Source organism: Hydra vulgaris, chromosome 09 (assembly GCF_038396675.1).
Source record: "Hydra vulgaris chromosome 09, alternate assembly HydraT2T_AEP".
Taxonomy (NCBI): Eukaryota; Metazoa; Cnidaria; class Hydrozoa; order Anthoathecata; family Hydridae; genus Hydra; species Hydra vulgaris.
The window spans coordinates 24,219,265-24,237,643 of record NC_088928.1 but is presented as its reverse complement, the minus strand read 5'-3'; the positions used below and the strand labels follow the sequence as shown (position 1 = coordinate 24,237,643).

The 18,379-nt window shown below is 27.5% G+C and overlaps 1 protein-coding gene across 4 annotated transcripts in view; it reads right to left on the bottom strand.

Moving 5' to 3' along the window:
• LOC100198590 (sodium/calcium exchanger 1) overlaps positions 1 to 17,078 on the bottom strand; it is a 59,807-nt gene extending 42,729 nt beyond the window's left edge. Inside the window, exons 1-3 of one of the 4 annotated variants that reach the window (XM_065805095.1) lie at positions 16,637 to 17,058; positions 15,863 to 15,939; positions 13,485 to 15,279 (exon numbers count right to left, since the gene is read on the bottom strand). In XM_065805095.1, coding sequence (XP_065661167.1) covers positions 13,485 to 15,256 — 1,772 coding nt within the window. In that variant the 5' untranslated portion in view covers positions 15,257 to 15,279; positions 15,863 to 15,939; positions 16,637 to 17,058. Of the gene's footprint in view, positions 1 to 13,484; positions 15,280 to 15,486; positions 16,034 to 16,089; positions 16,340 to 16,636 lie in introns of those variants that run through there. The other 3 variants (XM_065805097.1, XM_065805098.1, XM_065805096.1) reach the window with 3 other exon arrangements.
• Positions 17,079 to 18,379: the final 1,301 nt, after the last annotated feature.

Sequence of the window (18,379 nt, the reverse complement as noted above, 5' to 3'; positions counted from 1 at the left end):
TGTAGAGCATTGTAAACATTACAATATTGCATCTTTAAGTCACAACGGCCAATATTCATCTTCTTGGCACGTGTTTCATGCGTTATAAAAGTTTTTGTTCGACCCTGTGGGGTTGAAATAGTAAATATGAATTTTATCGAAATGTGCGAGTTCGAATTTTGAAGCTTTATAACGAATTAAAAAACTTTATTATAACTAAATATAAATTGAATATAATTTACTTAATTTTGATTTATTTGTTTTATAGTTTTAAATATATTATTAATTAATTTAATATATCTACAAAAATTTAATTTCTAAAAATTTAAACAATTGAATGAATTAATTAGATTAATAATTAAACAAATTATTTTGTTGATATCAAAGTTACAAAAAATAGCGAGGTATTTAAGGTAGATTAGGGTAATATGAGCACCTTGGTAATATGAGCATACTAAAAGTTTCTTAGATGTAAGCAGTGAAGTTAAAGTTGCTATGTATTTTTTGAATCGACTTTATGTGGTGATTACAGGAATCAGTACAATTAGCGTAAATCTATATGCAGTAATTAGCGGGTATCATCTAATTAAAACGTTGTTAAATTTTTTGCGTTTTTTAAATAATATCATCACGCATGAATAAATCTGTGGCGCGAAATTTTGGTGCTAAAATAATGAAATTAATTTTTTCATAAAGAAAAATATGTTAGCTAAAAATCCAATCCTTTTTGGCTTGAAAAACAATGCATAGAAACATTTAGTTTTAAGTTTATTTAAAGATGCCATTTTTGTGTAATATGAGCATGATTTTTATTGAAATTACCTAGTTTAAATTCCTAAAAAAGCAGTGGTTTTAATTGGTTTTTTGAATAAAAATAAAATATAGTAAAACTTTTTAATATTTTAACAATACTAAATATTTTTCTGTTATTTAAATTCAAAAAAATGGAATTTTTATCGTTCAAAGGTTTGAGTTGATAAAATTGAAAAAATAACGAACTAATTTTTTTTTTTTTTTAAAACATAGTAGTATTGTTTCAACAAAAAGTGGCTTAAAATTTGATCTTTTAATGATAAGTTTTGTTAATAACGAATCATTATATTCCAAAAATTAGTTCTAATTGTCAGGTTGGTATTTTTTTTACAAAATTAATGTTTTTTTGTGAGCTAATATAAAGTGCTCATATTACCAAGTGGTCTGGGTAATATGAGCATTTTTGTGACTTTTTTAAAATCTCTGTGTTTTTAAGAAAAAATTTCGGATGCCCAAATATTTAAGTGGATCATGAGAAGGGATCCCTAAATATTGTTTATTCGCAAAAATTAATGATTCAAAATTGTTTGATTAGTTTCAGAACTTATGTTTGTAAAAAATCAAGTAATAGTAGATAAAAACTAATTTTGTAACATAATGCTGGCTCATGAAAAATAGACTGAATATTTAGAAAGTTGCAAAACAACAGAGTTTTTTACTGAATCATTAATAGTTTCTTAGTTTTACTTTAGTGACATGTCAAGTGACATGCCTTATGATGCTAATGTAGAACACATTTTTATTTTGTTACTAGTTTTTTATCAAATAAATGTGCCCTCTTTTTGTTTTTAGAAACATAGTTTCCTAATTTTGACAAATTTTTCAAAAATTTCACGTAAAGATATATATATAAAGCAAGTATTCCACTATTTTACTACTTTTAAATGTGATTTTTTCCCCATATATTTGCTGTTCATACAATAATATAAAAAAATTATTACATAAAAAAGAAAATATATATATTTATATAAACAGACAGGGGCTCAAAGAAGATATGGATGACCAGAGTCACCACAATCTTTACATAGAGCTTTAACAAGTGCAAAGAAAATAAAGTTATTATAATAAAATAAAGCAAAAATAAATAAAAAAACTCCGTTAAAATCTTTAAAAAAATAACAAAACTCCTTAAAAAAATAAAAATAAATAAATAAAAAAAAGCAGCATATCAAAAAATTAGGTTAAAAAACGATTTCGGTATAATTAAAAAAACGATAGTGTATATGTTAAGTTTCAAAGCTGTCATTTGATTTCAAAGTTTCTTTTTTTATATAAACTTAAATGAATATACTGTTTTCACCATATTGATGTGGTTATTTTTAAAACTGTTCCATATCTTAGGCCTCGATATGTTATACTATATTCTTTGTATTTAGTTAGTTTACTAGCTAGTGTGAGCCTCTCGTTTGGTCTCAGAGAATAGTTATTGTTTTGATCTATCTTAAATTTTGTTTCAAATTTTTTCGGTGTGAGATTTTTTAAATGATAATACATAAAGATCATGTGTTAAAATGCATTTATCTCGTATACATTCATCATCTTCATTTCCCTCATTAATGGCTTTGCATGCTCAAATTTGCTTTTTCCGTATATGATTCTGCAAGCATACTTTTGTACACTAAATATACTTTTTAGTTTAGAGTGTTGTATGCTTGCCCACGCAATGTTACCATAATTAATTTAGCTATGAATTAGACTGAAGTATATTAATTTAAGACTTCGAGTATTAATTAAAGGACTAACTCTATACATTATACCAATAGTTTTTTTAATTTTTGATTCAATGTATTTTATGTGGAAAGCCAAGATAAGTTTTCATCTACATAGACTCCTAGGTACTTTAAACATTCTTGTTTTTAATTTGTTTACTATTTATAGAAAGATATGGATGATTTGATAAAGTTACAGATCTTAAAACATATTTGCGACAATACATAGATAAGAATATTAAATTTAACAAACTAGGAAATAAATAATTGATGTTGATTGAAACAAAATCATAAACAATATATAATTAAAAACGTTTTGTATATATGAATTTAACATACATTTAGAATTGATACAGTTTTCTTTTGTTTAAATAAATTTCAATTTTCTTTACTAAATTGAGCAAGAAAACCACTGCATGTTGTATTTTGAAATTTATTTACAGTTTAAATCAGCTTGTAGAGATACAATTAAATAATTTTATGATAATAACTGATTTAAAGGTAATTGTAAATGGTAATAGTTTTAAGTTTTGGTTTATATATAATAAAAATGTCTGTAGCTGAGAGATTAAAAATTTTTAGAGAAAAACTAAAAGCTGGCAAAGAATAATGCGCTTAAGAAAATATATGAATTAAGCACAGATAGGGTTCTTATAAAGAAAAAATTGAATACAAAAATAAATAAAGAGATAAAAATCAAAGACTAAATGAATCACTAGTTTAAAGTTGAAATAATAGCAGCCCTTACCAATGCAATCAGACGTTTGGAAAAGCTTTATCAAAATTAATGAGAGCACTGCCAAATCTCAAACTAAACATAAAGTTGTTGTACAAAGTTTGGCAAATCATTTTGGTTTTATTTTTTTCAATAAAATTGAAATAAAAAATAAAATGATACTAGCGAAAAAGATACTTTAGTATTTACTTTTAATTATAAAAAAGATATTGTCTTCACAATGCCTGGTCTAAAAGGGGATACAACAATGTGAGAAAGAAAAAAAAATGTTGATAAAATACTTCTAGACAATTTTTTTAAGAGAGTTACTCTATTTTTCAATTAACTTATGGAGAGGTAATGCCTTGCTCTGCATTATGTAAGTTGGGGCCTTAAAATGTATTTTTTTTTTTTAGAAAAAACACATGCAGATAAGTGTAAATGCAAACTTCGTAAAAGTTTTCGCTTATTAAGTTATTCCATTAGCGTTCTTTTCGTTCTTGTAAACATTGTTTTTGTTTTTGCTTTAGCTCGTTTAACATGATCAATCCGATTATGATGAATGTCACCCAACTCACTTGCCCCAAGAAGTTCAAACGGTCTTGTCACAGAGCACCGCGGAAGTGCATTTAACCAGTAAGTTCACGCCTCCCTCCTTACCGTGACGCGAAAATATGTCTCGTTTTGAACCTCGATCTCCTGCTTATACAGCAAGTGCTCTAATCACTGCGCCACGGCCACACTAATCAATTTTGCTATTGTTGATCGTCGTATTCAATTGCTTGAAACTACCCTCTGCTACCAAATGATTATGAGATATAAAACTTGAATATTTTAGAATTTTATACTTTGATTCAACGCTAATCGATATTATACTAAAACGCATGTTTTTATGTATATTTTTACATGATTATATATACCATATAATATTTTCTTAATTTTCAATTAATTAAAATTAAAATTAATTAAAAATTAATTAAAGATGCAAAACTTAAGTTTCGCATCTTTAATTAAGTTTTGTATTTCGTCGAACAACCCTACTTTTAATTACTTTTTAGTTTTAGTTGCAAACTAGTCTATTTAAAATATATATGTATATATTTTTCCCAATTTAATTCGATTTTTAATTCCTAACCATTGTCGCTTTCTGGTCTGGAGCCGGCGTCAACACTCGGACCTCTAGGTTCTAAGCCAAAGCTCTAACCACTGCGCTACGACCGCACGATTTGGGCATGGCAACTCAACAATTTGCCATTGTTCACAAACTCCGTAATGATCTTTCTCTTTTCGGATTTCTGATGCTTTAACTGAAAAATTGAGACTGAAATTAAAAACGTCAACTGAACTATTTAAGAATCAGTTGACGAGTATAAACTTGAAGGTTGACGTGGGGCTTCACTCGCCTGGTAGCTGCTTCGTTAACGGGAATAGCTAGCCGGTAGGCGAAGCTTGAAAATTGTGCTGAAATAGCTAAGACAACTAATGAATCAACTTTGAAAAAACATTTTTAATCTTCAAAAAATATTTGGCAAAAGAGAACACCTGAAGAAATATTAACAAATAACGATTCTGAGTTCAGATGTGAATAGATCAGAAAAAATAGAGAACTGGAGTGTATATTTTTAGAGAACTGGGATGTATATTTGAAGCCTCGAGTAGCCTAGTGTCTATCAGAGAATGATATTATTGAGAGAAGCTACCACATTTTTATGCGAACGGCTGAGCGATCGAGAATCTTTATTGCGTAAGCTGTTGGTACTGGTATAACATCTTCATTAAAAAAATGGGGTGAGTCCAATGGACGAACTGCATAACTATGAGAAGGAGGCTTAAAGGATTGGAACAAAAAGTCGAATTTGCTTAGAACTTTTTGGGTTAGCTAATAGTTATATAATTAATAACAGCCAAATATTAGCCAATAGTTTAGACTAATGTAATTATTAAGTTCTTAATTTTCATTAAATTCAACATTCTTAACGTTTTTTTAACCTAAAAAGATTGATGAATAATCTGAATAAAGATTGATGAATAATCTATTATCAAGACTGAATTTAATTAAGAAATAACTGTTTCTTCAGAAAAATAATAACTGTGTTTAAGCTTGAAGAAAATGAACAACAAAATACTGTTTATTAAGTACAGTTAAGGAGATGCTTATATGTAGCATCTCCTTAACTGTACTTAATAATTTATTATTAAAAGCAGCAAATAAATAATTTGATTGAATAAAGTTTCTTGCATGAACTTAAGCTACATATATTGCTGCCTGAGAACTTTTCTTTTTCTGAGAACCTTTCTTTTTCTGAGAATAAAAATTAAAAGTAATGATTGATTGAAAAAGTTATATTACCAAGCAACTACATTATATCTTGCTTCGTGTTCAACAGCTGGATCGTGTATTAGCTGGATAGTTCTTCTTCCTGCCTCCCTTCCCATTAGAAAAAAAATGGCATATTGACACAGGTGCTTATAACCATTTCTGCAAAAATTTTGAAGTTCCGAAGGTTGTTTTCAAAAAGACATTTTTTAGCCATATCTTCTAAAGAAGTTCTACTAACATCGCACCACAAAAATTTGATAACTGATAAATCTTTTTTTTTACATTTATTATAATGTATAGGTCAAGCAATTTTGAATTTTGTGTAAATAGATTTTAATGGAACTTCGGTTTTACTTTTAGTAAACGCATTGCATGTAATATGTGTCATTTCCTAGTCTTCATTTACATGTAATGATTTTTGGTTTTCATTATTATAATTGTCACTTCTTAAAAAATGTAAAAGAATTTTAACATCAAAATGTGTTGACGTTTTAGATTTAAAAAGTTACAAAGCGCGCTTTCATAAAACTTGTTTGTTTATTTAAAAAGCGTTCTGAGGTTAAAAAAACACAGCTGATAAAAAGGTGCAATGTGGTTAAAAACCATATTATTGTGGACATAAGTTTGCATAAGTTCTCCGTGTTTTGCAAAGCGCTCTGTGGAAACAAGTTCATTATTGATAATTTATTCTTTTTTTAATTTTTTTTATATTTCCCGAAAACGTGCTAAATATTAAATATTCAAACCCTTATTGACGGAAATTTAAGTTTTAAATAATTTTTTAAGAAGTGATTTGTATATTAACTATAAAAATATGGGGGCAAAGTTGTGCTTTTTTTAATAACTAAAGGTAATGTGTATTACCATAAATAATAAAATTAGTTACGGCTGTTTCACACAACGTAAAATTAGTAATGTTACGGCTGTTTCACGCATTTTAAAGCTAGTAATGTTACGGCTGTTTCACGCAATTTAAAAATAAATAAGTTTTGATTAAATATCGAAGTTCACCAACTTTAAAATAATAGTAAAGTATTTTTACAAAAACCTAGTTTTTAACAGAAATGTAGGTCTCGAGAATAAAGTCTTTTTCTCGATACACCTCAAACCCAACTGTCTTGGTCTTGTTCCTGAAGCTTGGAGTCTTGATTTTGAAAATCAAGGCCAACTCTATTTTTTTACGTATACCCGTTTTTATTAGATTGTCAAATATAAATTGTGAAATCAAGTAATACACAGTTGTCTGTTTCACTTCGCACAAGAAGTGCTTAAATAGAATATATAAACTTTTAAATTTTTTTTTGTAACTATAGTTACAAAAAAAATGTAGCTATTGGCATATCATGTCTGCTATACGTGTGCTGTTCTTAGTTTTACAGTGTGATATCATGTACCAATAAAAATGTCTTGCATCCTTTTTTATTTGTACATTTTGTTTTTAACAGTAAAAAAAAGCGGTTAGTTTTTTGTTATTATTACAGATATTTTTTGTAGACTGCAACAGTGCATTGCACAATACAATATCGCTATTATATCATACATGTGTAGTTAGGTTTTATTATTAATTTGTATAAATGGTAAAAGTTCAGCTGAAGGCTAATATACATGTGTGAGCATTTTTGTAATAGACTTCTAAGAATCTGTCTTGGTCTTGGTATTGTGAAAACTTTCAAAGTTTTGGTCTTGATCTGGAATTGCTTTTTGATGTCTTGGTTTTGGTCTTGAGCCAAACTTTTTGGTCTTAGACTCAGTCTTGGCCTTTACTTCGTTGACTGCATCTCTGAGTTTTTATGCATTTAAATTTAGAAAACTTAACATTTTTTAAAGGGGCGCCAAATTATTAAAATTCCAATGCTTTAAACATATGAAAATCGAAAAATATTTTCATTATTTTCTGTATTGATGTTATATATGTCCTAGAACTTGGCATATATAGCAACAATTTTTTATATTTTTTGTAAATTTTTGTTTACATTTTTTAGCAATGACGTAACCTTAAATGCTATCTTCCAAGCTATCTAGCGAATTTTATAAAAACAACTGTTTGTTTTTTTAAGTATAAAACTACCAGTGTTTTTTTTTTCTTGTTGTAAATCCAACTAATATCGGATAAGCTGTTTAATCCTGTTTTATTTAGAGCATCTATTTGTCTATAAATGATATTTGATTTGATTTTTTTGTGTTATATTTTTATTACGACGTCAATGTTTATTTTTATAGCTATGAAGACTACTGCGGTTCTCAAACATTGAATGGAAAAACGGTTGGAAAGATGAATGCAACTTTTCTTTTATTAAGCGAATAATTAAAACTCATAACGCAATTTTAATTTTATTGACAGTCTTAATTGGCGTAATATGGAAGTACTTGATAAAATGCGCTGAAAGCTTTTAATTTGAAAACAATATTTGATACTTCGAAAAACGGAAAATTTTTAAAATGCAGCTGCTCAAGCTCCACACACACACGCATACATATATGTATATATATATATATATATATATATATATATATATATATATATATATATATATATATATATATATATATATATATATATATATATATATTCGCGCGCACTCGCAAACACCAAATGAAATTAATTTTAAAAAGGAATCTGAGGGAATCAAGTTGACCAATAAACTTAATTAGTAATAAATAAATATGGAAAAAATTAAAAATGCAATTAATAAAGTTGATTACTAAAAATTAACGATTTAAATTCTACAAAAATCTCATCACATATTGTAACTCATTAAATTCTAAATTAAAAAAAAAGGTAGTAGACTAATAAAGGAGAAGCAATTGCAATCTTTTTTTTTTCAAACTGAAAAAAAAAAAAGGTTGGAACTATAATCTTGCAGCCAAACTGGCTATCATGCAAGATATAGAAAATAAATATAAAGTGCAAGCAAAAGGTAGTGATATAAACAAAAACAGTTTCCAAAATTTAGTTGTTGTGGATTCTTAATTTGGCAACATTCGTTTTTCTAAATTGTTATGTGGATATAACACTAGAATAAACCCCAAACTACATCAGTCCAATAGTTGTTAAAAAACATATCTATTTTAAGTTAGGTTGCGATAAACCTTACTTTAAGTTATAAGTAGACAAGATATAACTTTTCTTTTCTATTTTTGATGCCCATTTGATTATTTACTATAAAATTGTATCTTTCGCCCTTCCTACCCCAAGTGTGAGAGTAACAAGTCAATAAGTTAATTTTTTACTATTCTTTACTAAATTTGTATACACCGATAAATTTAAAATTTTAGAAAACAATCTCTTAAAGATCATAAGTATGACAATAAAAAACTCCTTAAATTGAGAGGGTTCAAAGTTTATATATTCATAATTTTTCTATGGAGCAAAATATTTGTTTTACTTTCTATTTGTAAAATAGAAAATCATAATTTTCATAAAATTTTAGAAAGTTTAATATTATTTTTCCAGATATTAGTTCAGCCATAGGCCATCGAAATTAGTGTCAGCTTTGTATACAAAGGTATTTCTACTAAAAGAACTTATAAATAGCGGAACAACTGATTATTAAAAAATTTCTTTGTTTTACAGAATTATAAGTAATTGTCAAGCAATTATTTATTTAGTTATGTGTATGGGAGACCGGGGCTAGTTGGTAGAAAATTTTTAGAACATCGTTTCTTTTATATTTTAAAGAAAATTGGAGCACGTATGAAATATTAATTATTTCAAAAGTTTTAGTCACAATTGATGTGCTATTTCCAGTCCAATAGCGTAGGGAGACGTGTGCTAAAGGGATTTTTTCCACGGCAAAGCAAAAAAAAAAAAAACTTGTTTTCTCATAAAAAACGTTTTTCTTATAAAAATTGTTTTTTAACTATAAAAGGCACCTTTTTGCTATTTTAGTCCTGGCCACCAATGACCCACGCTAAGTCATTGTTCCAGTCAGTTTTTTTTTTCAATAGCTGTTGTTTTTAGGATTTACAAGCAGTTTATGGAAAAAAAGGTTTTTGGGTAAAATTTTAATAGGGCTAGTTAGCTCATAGTACTATGAAAAAAACATTTTCTTTTATGAAATTAATTTTTATTGCCTAAATATTACCTAAATTCATACTCTTTGAGGCTACAATTTAAATATAGGCAACTAGACCTGATCTCCTTTATATAAAAACTGAGGAGGTTTTAATTATAGAGAAATTTAATTGATCTAAGTTCAATAACATTAATCTAAAACCAAAATCATAACTTCCAGCTCAAACCCTTTAAAAACATTTTTTGTAAAATCTTAAAGCGATTTTGTTGTGTGACAAATAATTCCTGTATCAGTTCGCATTAGGTTAGAGTAAAGTTTTTTTCGATTAAAAAATGGCCTAACAATCTTATTTAAAACTTTATTGTTTCTTAAGAAAAAACTTTCAAATTTTAATTGAAAACGTTTATTTTGATTTTATAAACAACGAAACTATGTGCTTTATAAAATATGGTTTACAAAAAAAGTATTTATTGTTAATGAAAGGGGTATTTATATCTTCAAGATATTTATATAATTCTTTAGTAAAATATCTTATACTATTAGTTTAATTTTTATGTTAATAGTGATGCCATAAATGTACTTTATAGAATTTTTTTTCTGGAACGTATTTTTCAAGCATCGAAAAAGTTGTGAACCCGCAAGATTCTTTTTTTCTGAGACAGCAAAATTTTTATTAAAAAGTGTTTTTTTTTTTTTAAAATAAGAAATATATTTCTTATTTTAAGAAATAAATTTTGAGAAATGAATTCCACCCTGGAATTCATTTCTCAAAACAAGAAATATATTTCTGGTTTCAAGAAATAAATTTCTTAAACTACGGACAATTATTTACGATTTACGGAATAGATTTGTTGTTGATGTTGTTTATATTTTATTCTATTCTAAGTCTATTATAGATTCATGAAAATAACAAGTAGACCTTTTTTTTCCCAATTTCTTCATGAAGTGTTTTTTCTAGTACGTAATATAATTTTATGGATCAAAAACGATCATTAAAAGGCTTAGAATTTTTACGAGAAACTAACTTTGTAAAATACAATAAAACTAAGAATATTTTAATAGCGCTCGTAAAATGACGGATTTTAAAAAGAATCAATTTTTTGTTATTTTATTTGGACCGAATTTTTATGAAAGTTTCTTTTCTTCGAAAAAGCCAGAACTTCTAATAAGTGACGTTTCGAAAAAGCTACTGTATATGTTTTTTTATGGGCTAATAAAGTTACATGTTATTGTAATTGTAGAAGTAGGTCATGATGGTTTCTTTATTTTGCATTTCTCTTTTAAAATGAAATAATATAGTATTGGTTAGCATTCGTTTAATTTCAATTTAGTTCTGTAATGAGTTTATGACTTTTTCAATACAATTTTTTTTAAGTTCTAAGATTTACAAAGAGTTTACTTGCAAGTTACTCGCATGAAAATTTTTGAAACTTAAAAAAATAAACAAATTATCGTTAGATTTTTTGCAGCACAGAAAATCACAGTATAGAAATCAGCACAGAACAACAATCACAGCACAGCAATCACAGCACAGCAATCACAGCACAGCAATCACAGCACAGCAATCACAGCACAGCAATCACAGCACAGCAATCACAGCACAGCAATCACAGCACAGCAATCACAGCACAGCAATCACAGCACAGCAATCACAGTTGTATGGAAAAAAGGGTATGCGCTACATGTTCAGTTAATCAACATTTTCTCATATGGGTTTTAAGAGCTAGCCTACAGTTTTCAGCAAAAGATTTAAATTTTGTCGCATGTTTACAAGTTTTAAAAACTCATTAGAATATAGTTGATTTTCACAGACCTATTAGACTGCAGTTCCTTTAAAAAATGCTCAGTCAAGCATTAATGAAAATTTTTATTTTAACATTGTTCGAAATAAGATAGAAACAGTCATACATTGCAAAATTGTATGATTGCAGATAATAAAAATGTTTGCAACATTTTTATCAACTGGAATGCGGTATTACTTGTGTTCTACTACTTTTTCGGTTAAAGTTCTAAAGTTCAGCATTCTATTCAGGCTCCGGCCAAATAAGCGATATTTCTAAAGAAAAAAGCGTAGACTTTCTAGTTAAATGAAGTTTCTAGTTATATTCAGTGAGATTATTTAAAAGTTGGTGCATAATATTTATTAAACCCCTGAATACGAATTCAGGGATTGTGCTTAGGAGAAGACGTCAAAAAGATATTAGCAGTATTTTATCTGAAGCCTCCGACAAAAATCATGGAAGGAAGGATAGAGCCAATAGAAAAGCCATCCAGTGCAGTTGCGTAGCAAGGAAGAGGGCCTCGAACGTTCTCAGGGCAAGACACAAATTTCCTGGAAAAATTTATTTATTTTTTGTTTATTTTTAGGAGATAAAATTTGAATTTCCAGAATATTTATTTGTTATTTGTTACAGCTATTTGAATAGTTATTAGTGTTCTTGTTTTTATAGTGTGAGCGCAAATTTCCAAATATGACCTATTATGCGCTCAAATTTGCGATTGCTCCGCGCAGTGGCAACAAATCTACTGTTTCGTGGTAATATAAACAGCTAATTTTAAATTGGACTTAAAATAGACTTATTTCACTGACCTGACTTGCACATTGGAGCGATCTCATAACACAAAACTTTCTTGTACGATAATTGCAATAAATTATTTTGAAAATGTAACGCTTAAAGATGGTGCAAGTACCGGAAGATTTTTAGCTTGAACTTGTAGCTTAGTTTAATCCACTTCTAGCAAATTATCTTAAAACATGCCAAGAACTGTCTCATACAGTCACCAAAAATTCAAAATAAATTTATTCATCTTTTGACATTCATTGGTTCGATTTGAACTAATATATCAAAGAAATTAATATTATGGAATCAATAAAGATGTTGGCTCAATTGAAAATGCAATAAAAATTTTTAAAAAAAGAAAAGTTTTAAATTTAAATTGAAAAAAAAAAATTAAACTCCAATTAAATTTTATTGTGAAGCTGTCGATATCTGCAAAAAAATTTGAAAATGTCATTATTTATAAGTTATATATTTATGTGCATCGGGAGTTAACTATTTTTGCTACGCCACTGATTCAGAAAGTTAGTTCTACAAAGCATTCACCATTGACATTGAAAACTTTATGCAATTATTAATATCACGATTTGAACATTTCTTTCAAATCTGACGACGATTAATGATGGTTAAAGTCTTACATCTCAAATGTAACTTTTGAATTAAATGTTAAATACTCTATTGTTAGTCTGTATATTTGTTTTGTTTTTTAAACTATTGTTAATAGTGCATTTAATGCCCATATTTTTTTTTTTTGTATGTTGATGGTATATTTCACATTAATTTAAGCTTTCCAAGCAATTCTTTTATTATTGATAAAAAAAGAATATTACTATTTTTCTCATTTAACGGTTGCAATTTCTTTAACATCTAAATTAGTATTCCTAATTAGTACATGATTCGGGAAATTTTCTTAATATTGTTGAGTTAAAAATTTTATACAGAATAATTTGATTTATATTACCAGTTGCATAAGTAGTATTTAATATCATTTTTAATAAACACGTTATTAACTACAATTGTTAATCACTTTTTATTATTAAAAAAGTGCATGTTAATAGTAGATAAATTATTATAAATATAATTATAAAATATATATATATATATATATATATATATATATATATATATATATATATATATATATATATATATATATATATATATATATATATATATATATATATATATATATAGCTATTATAGCTTCAAAAAGTTGGTCAAACAAACCAAACATTGGAAAAACGCACTACAAAAAAAATCCATTAAAATCTAACAGCTTGTAATCATTCTACCGTTATTTTACATTGGTATTATAATTAGAGAGTGATAAATTTTAACGGATTTTATTCAGAGTGCAAATGTAATTTTACTTACATTGTTTCGTCATCGAAAAACTCAATTTCCCCTTTGCTATCTTCGTAATCTGCTCCTCCACCGAATGCGCTTCCTTCTACAGTTTGGTATGGTATACTGACTTTACCTCGGGCTCCAATCAATCGCAAAACACGAAGAGTTAAAACACCAACTGATTCCATGACTTCAAATTTCGAATGCTCGAATGTAAATATTCCTGGATAATCATCGTCAAGAATTATTATAGTTGCTGTATTTGCGTTGCCAATAGTTGTTTTTGTACTTTTATTTTGAGTATTTTCAGCAACATGATAATATCGAATAGCTGTCAGCTTACAATAAAAGTGTTCGTCTAACTCAAAAAGGTCATCATCAATAATTGTAATGGAAATTTTTTTTATTGTTTCGTTTGGCTTAAACTCAAGCGTGCCTTTCACAGGTAAATAGTCATCTCCTTCATTTGCAGTACCATCAGATGTTTCGTAATCTACATACAATGTATCGGATAAGTCATTTCCAAATCTTTTTACAGTTAAAAAGCACTGTCCGCAACTTTCAACAACGGTATATTGGTCTGGTTCGAATTGAACACAATTCTCTAAAACAGTATCTTTTTGTGATGCACTAACTTCTTCCGTCTTGTTATTTAGTTCTATGCTATTATTGCGGTCTTTTAATCTTAAGAGATTTCCTTGACCCGTTAAGGCATGAGTCGCTTGAACACGATAAAAAGCGCGACTTTTATGTTGAAGTTTAATGTTTTCTTGTTCAATAAGTTTTTTTAATGTAATACTATCGGCGTCCGGGTATTTAGTTCGTGCTCGGTGAAAAGCTTCCATTGCTATTTTTTTTTTATCGTTTATGATTTCTAATGGGTCATCATCTTCTTCTAGTGGAAGAAGTTCAATATCTTTTTCATCAACATTATCATTATTAGAATCATGTTTTACTGTTGATTTTAAACTAACTGCTACAACATCGCCATCTCCAGTTTGCATAAATGCTTGACCACGTTTTTTAACTTTTCGAATTTTTTTTCGAAGCAGGTGATAAAAACTTATTTTTCTATCGATTGCCCATGCTGCAATAACCATGGCGGGAAAACATAAGAATGTTATGATACCTTCCCAAATCTCAATGACACCAGGACTAAAAATGGATAAAATCAAATACAACCAAATATAAGCAAACATTGAGCAAGATGCAGTAAATGCAAAGACTTTTATATGTTTAATTCTTCTCACTTCTCCAGGCGGAAGAACGACAACGCAAACGGCTGTAATCATAAACAAGTTAAACGCTGCAGACCCAACGATAGTGGAAGGTCCTAACTCTCCTGCTTTAAAACCTTGCCCTATTACTTCAATCACGGATAATAAAATTTCAGGCGCAGAACTTCCTAAAGCCATTAATGTCAAATTTGCTACTGTCTCATTCCAAATCTTAACTGTCACTCTATGTTTTTTACCAGTTACCCGGTCCCTAACCAGTACTTCTTTTTCTTTTGAAGTAATAATTTCTATTGCTGACATAAATATATCCGATATAATAGAAATTCCGAGAAAAAAATAAAACATCGCAACTAAGTACACAAATGCTTTTCCGGCAATTACGGCCTTGCTTTCTGAATCAGCACTTTTCCAAACTGGAAGGACAATACCTGGTTTACATTTTAAATTTTCCAGAGTACGACATGTTGTATTTTTGACTGTTATATTGGTAAATATTACTGTTTCGTTGGCAAACACATTATTGACAAACCAAATGAAAATAAATGTCAAAACAAATAGCATTTTTAAGAAAAATCTTTAGACACCTAAAATATACAAATCATATATAAAATATATTAATTTTAAAATGGCAAACACATACACAAGAAAATTAACTTTTAATAATAATATTGGAAAGCAATATTGTTAAACTTTTGATTGTATTTAATATTGCTTAATCATTTGTTTTCTTACTATCTTATTAACGTTAACTACGATATTTATTAATCTTGTAACAATTTTATTATACAAACCAAAATTTATATTATTTTTCATGCATCCGACTAACGTTGAATAAAACCGACTAACAACTTCTTTCTCGTCACTGGAAAACACATTTCACTGTTTAAGTTAAATGTAGACACTCAATGAAAAGTTTATTCAAATCAACTGTTTCTTAATTATGTCTATCTTTTATATATTTCACCACGGCTTTTAAATTTTAAATCTTAAATGGATGAATTTAATTTAAATATTTTAAAGCATGGAATGCAACTGAACGAACGGATTATTTGCAAAAAGAATGAGTGGATGAATTTGAAAAAAAAAGAACGAATGAATTGTCAATGAACGCATCAGATTTGTTATTGTTCAAAAAACATGCATATATAAAAAAATTATAAACCGTACAATTTTTGAAGAATTTTTATCTTTTTCCCAAATGTTATTGAGCCATTCCTCTTGCTTCTAATACTTCGCACTCAATGCTAAAATTAAACCAGTATAAAACACTTTTAGATATATTTGAAGACAAAATCAACCAGAAGTTAAACTTTCTTTACGTGTTTTTACTGTGCGGTTTTGTATACGCACATTACTTTTTATATTATCAAAATAATTTAAATCCAAATTTGAACCGTTTTTAACACTGTTTTATTCTTTTAGAATTAGCAATTGTTTACAGTCTCGAAGACTCCAACGGATAATTTTTATCTAGCAAATTAAAACGCAAAATGCATGTGGTATCAGTATTTTAAGTTTTCAAAATGTTTTTGAGTTGAATGATTGAGAATTCTTTTGAAAATTAGTGAATGGTCAAACAACAATTCAATTCAAAGTGTTAAATTTGCTCATTCCAATATTTCTGCAGAAACGCGAAAAAGAGTTAAATAATCAAAGGAAGAAGAAACAATTTAGAGATTAAATTTAACTATTTGTGTTTTTAATATTTCTACTAGCAAATATGCAACAACAAAGATACCGAATTCTACAGACATTTTGATTTTGCGAAAATTATCGTTAATATAATAAAATGCAAAAAAAAATCAAAGAATGCGAAAGTTCGACAAAAATTAATTATTCAAAATAATTCTCTTGATTATTTATCTTTAACTAAACTATTTAAAAAACAAAAAAAAAAGAAAAACAACAAAAAACAAACAAACATTTAACACAAATAATTACTTTAAAAAAAGGCTGTTTTCGACAACATCAAGGAAGTCTTTTGTAACTATCAAAAAGCAATTCAAAATTTTTGAAGCTTTCCTAATGTGAACTTCAATAACTGAAGCGCAAAAGGTACTTGCGCTCATAATATAAACAACTCAAAATGAAACCCATTACATAAAATGGTAAATATATGTACAAATCAATATTTTCGATCTGATTGTATGTAATACTTTATATATTTTTATTCTAAATAAGCCGATTTTAAAAACTGGATTAAATTTTTAAAGTTCCTATATATTGATTTTGAGGTAAAACCATATTGAAACTAAATCAAAAGAGCTTGTGGTGTCTTACAAAAGTCGCGGAAGCATCTACTTTGCTGCAAATAATTATCTTGAAATTTTGAGTTTTTTAACGTGAGACGTTTTGAAAGTTCTATTTTCTTTGAACAAACATTGCTTTTTATATTTTTTGAGCAAATATGAGATTATTTTTAATGTCTCAATGATAAATATGTTTTTAAAATCTCGCTTTTAAAAATCAATAAAAGAAAGTGTTTGATTGTGAATGTTTTCTTTCTGTAAGTCCAAAAAGGCGGGATAAACTATTCGAAGGAAAGTTTTCCTCATTAGGAGGAAAATCTTACCTGTTCAAAATAAAACACTGAAGTTAGTGCACTGCAAAAGATCAAAGTTCTAAAGCGCTCATGTAATATTTTGCTGTCTTTGTCGACTAGTTTTAATTATTCTGTTGCTTGTCTCTAATCGGATTGACTATTAATCTCAGTAGATTGCATAGCACTTAAATATTCTATCTTTAAAATAATATTATTTAAAAAATGAAAATAAAAATAAAAAAAAGCTTCAGCATAGCATGCAGATTGCATGTTGTTGATTCTTGTCATCATCGTTTGTAAGGACATCATTTTTCTATTGATCATGAGTTTTTTGATCGTATCCTTAAAAATGTTTTTGTTTGCAAAATAGTTCTCAAATTTTCGAAAGAAGGACAAAAAAGAATAATAATAGTTTTGCGAAGATTAAAACAGATGTTTTGTTCAATACCGTGTTTGAACAAAACTCAACAGCAAACCGTTTTTTTTAAACAAGCACTTGTAAGTTTAAAAACAACTTTAATGCGTAGCGCTTATGTTGCCAGTAACAGTGCTTTTCCTGTGTGTTATCCACAGGAGATATAAAATAACACTTATATAAAGGCATCTTATGTATTTTTTAATATACACACACACACACACACACACACACACACACGCATATATATATATATATATATATATATATATATATATATATATATATATATATATATATATATATATATATATATATATATATATATATATAACACAGCTCTTTGTCGGTTTAAGAGTGATCAATATTTATAATATAAAATAGATCAAAATATATTAAATATTGAAATGAAAAAAATATCAAAAAAATGTAAAAGCTACGTTCATATCAACAAATTATTAAAACTCAGTTTATATGAACCAATAAATAAAAAACATACCAAGACAAAAAAATCTATAAAACTCATACAAGCTTTAGTAATAAGGCCGTTTGGGAAATTCTTGCTTATGAATAAAAAGTTATAATGATGACTAAAGATAAAAGTTGAACATGTCATCTTAAAGATACATCTGATATAAATTTGAATCAAATTAAGTCATATTAATAATCATTTCAAATATCATTTTAAATAAATAGTAATATTAAAAAAATAATAACAATCGAGTAA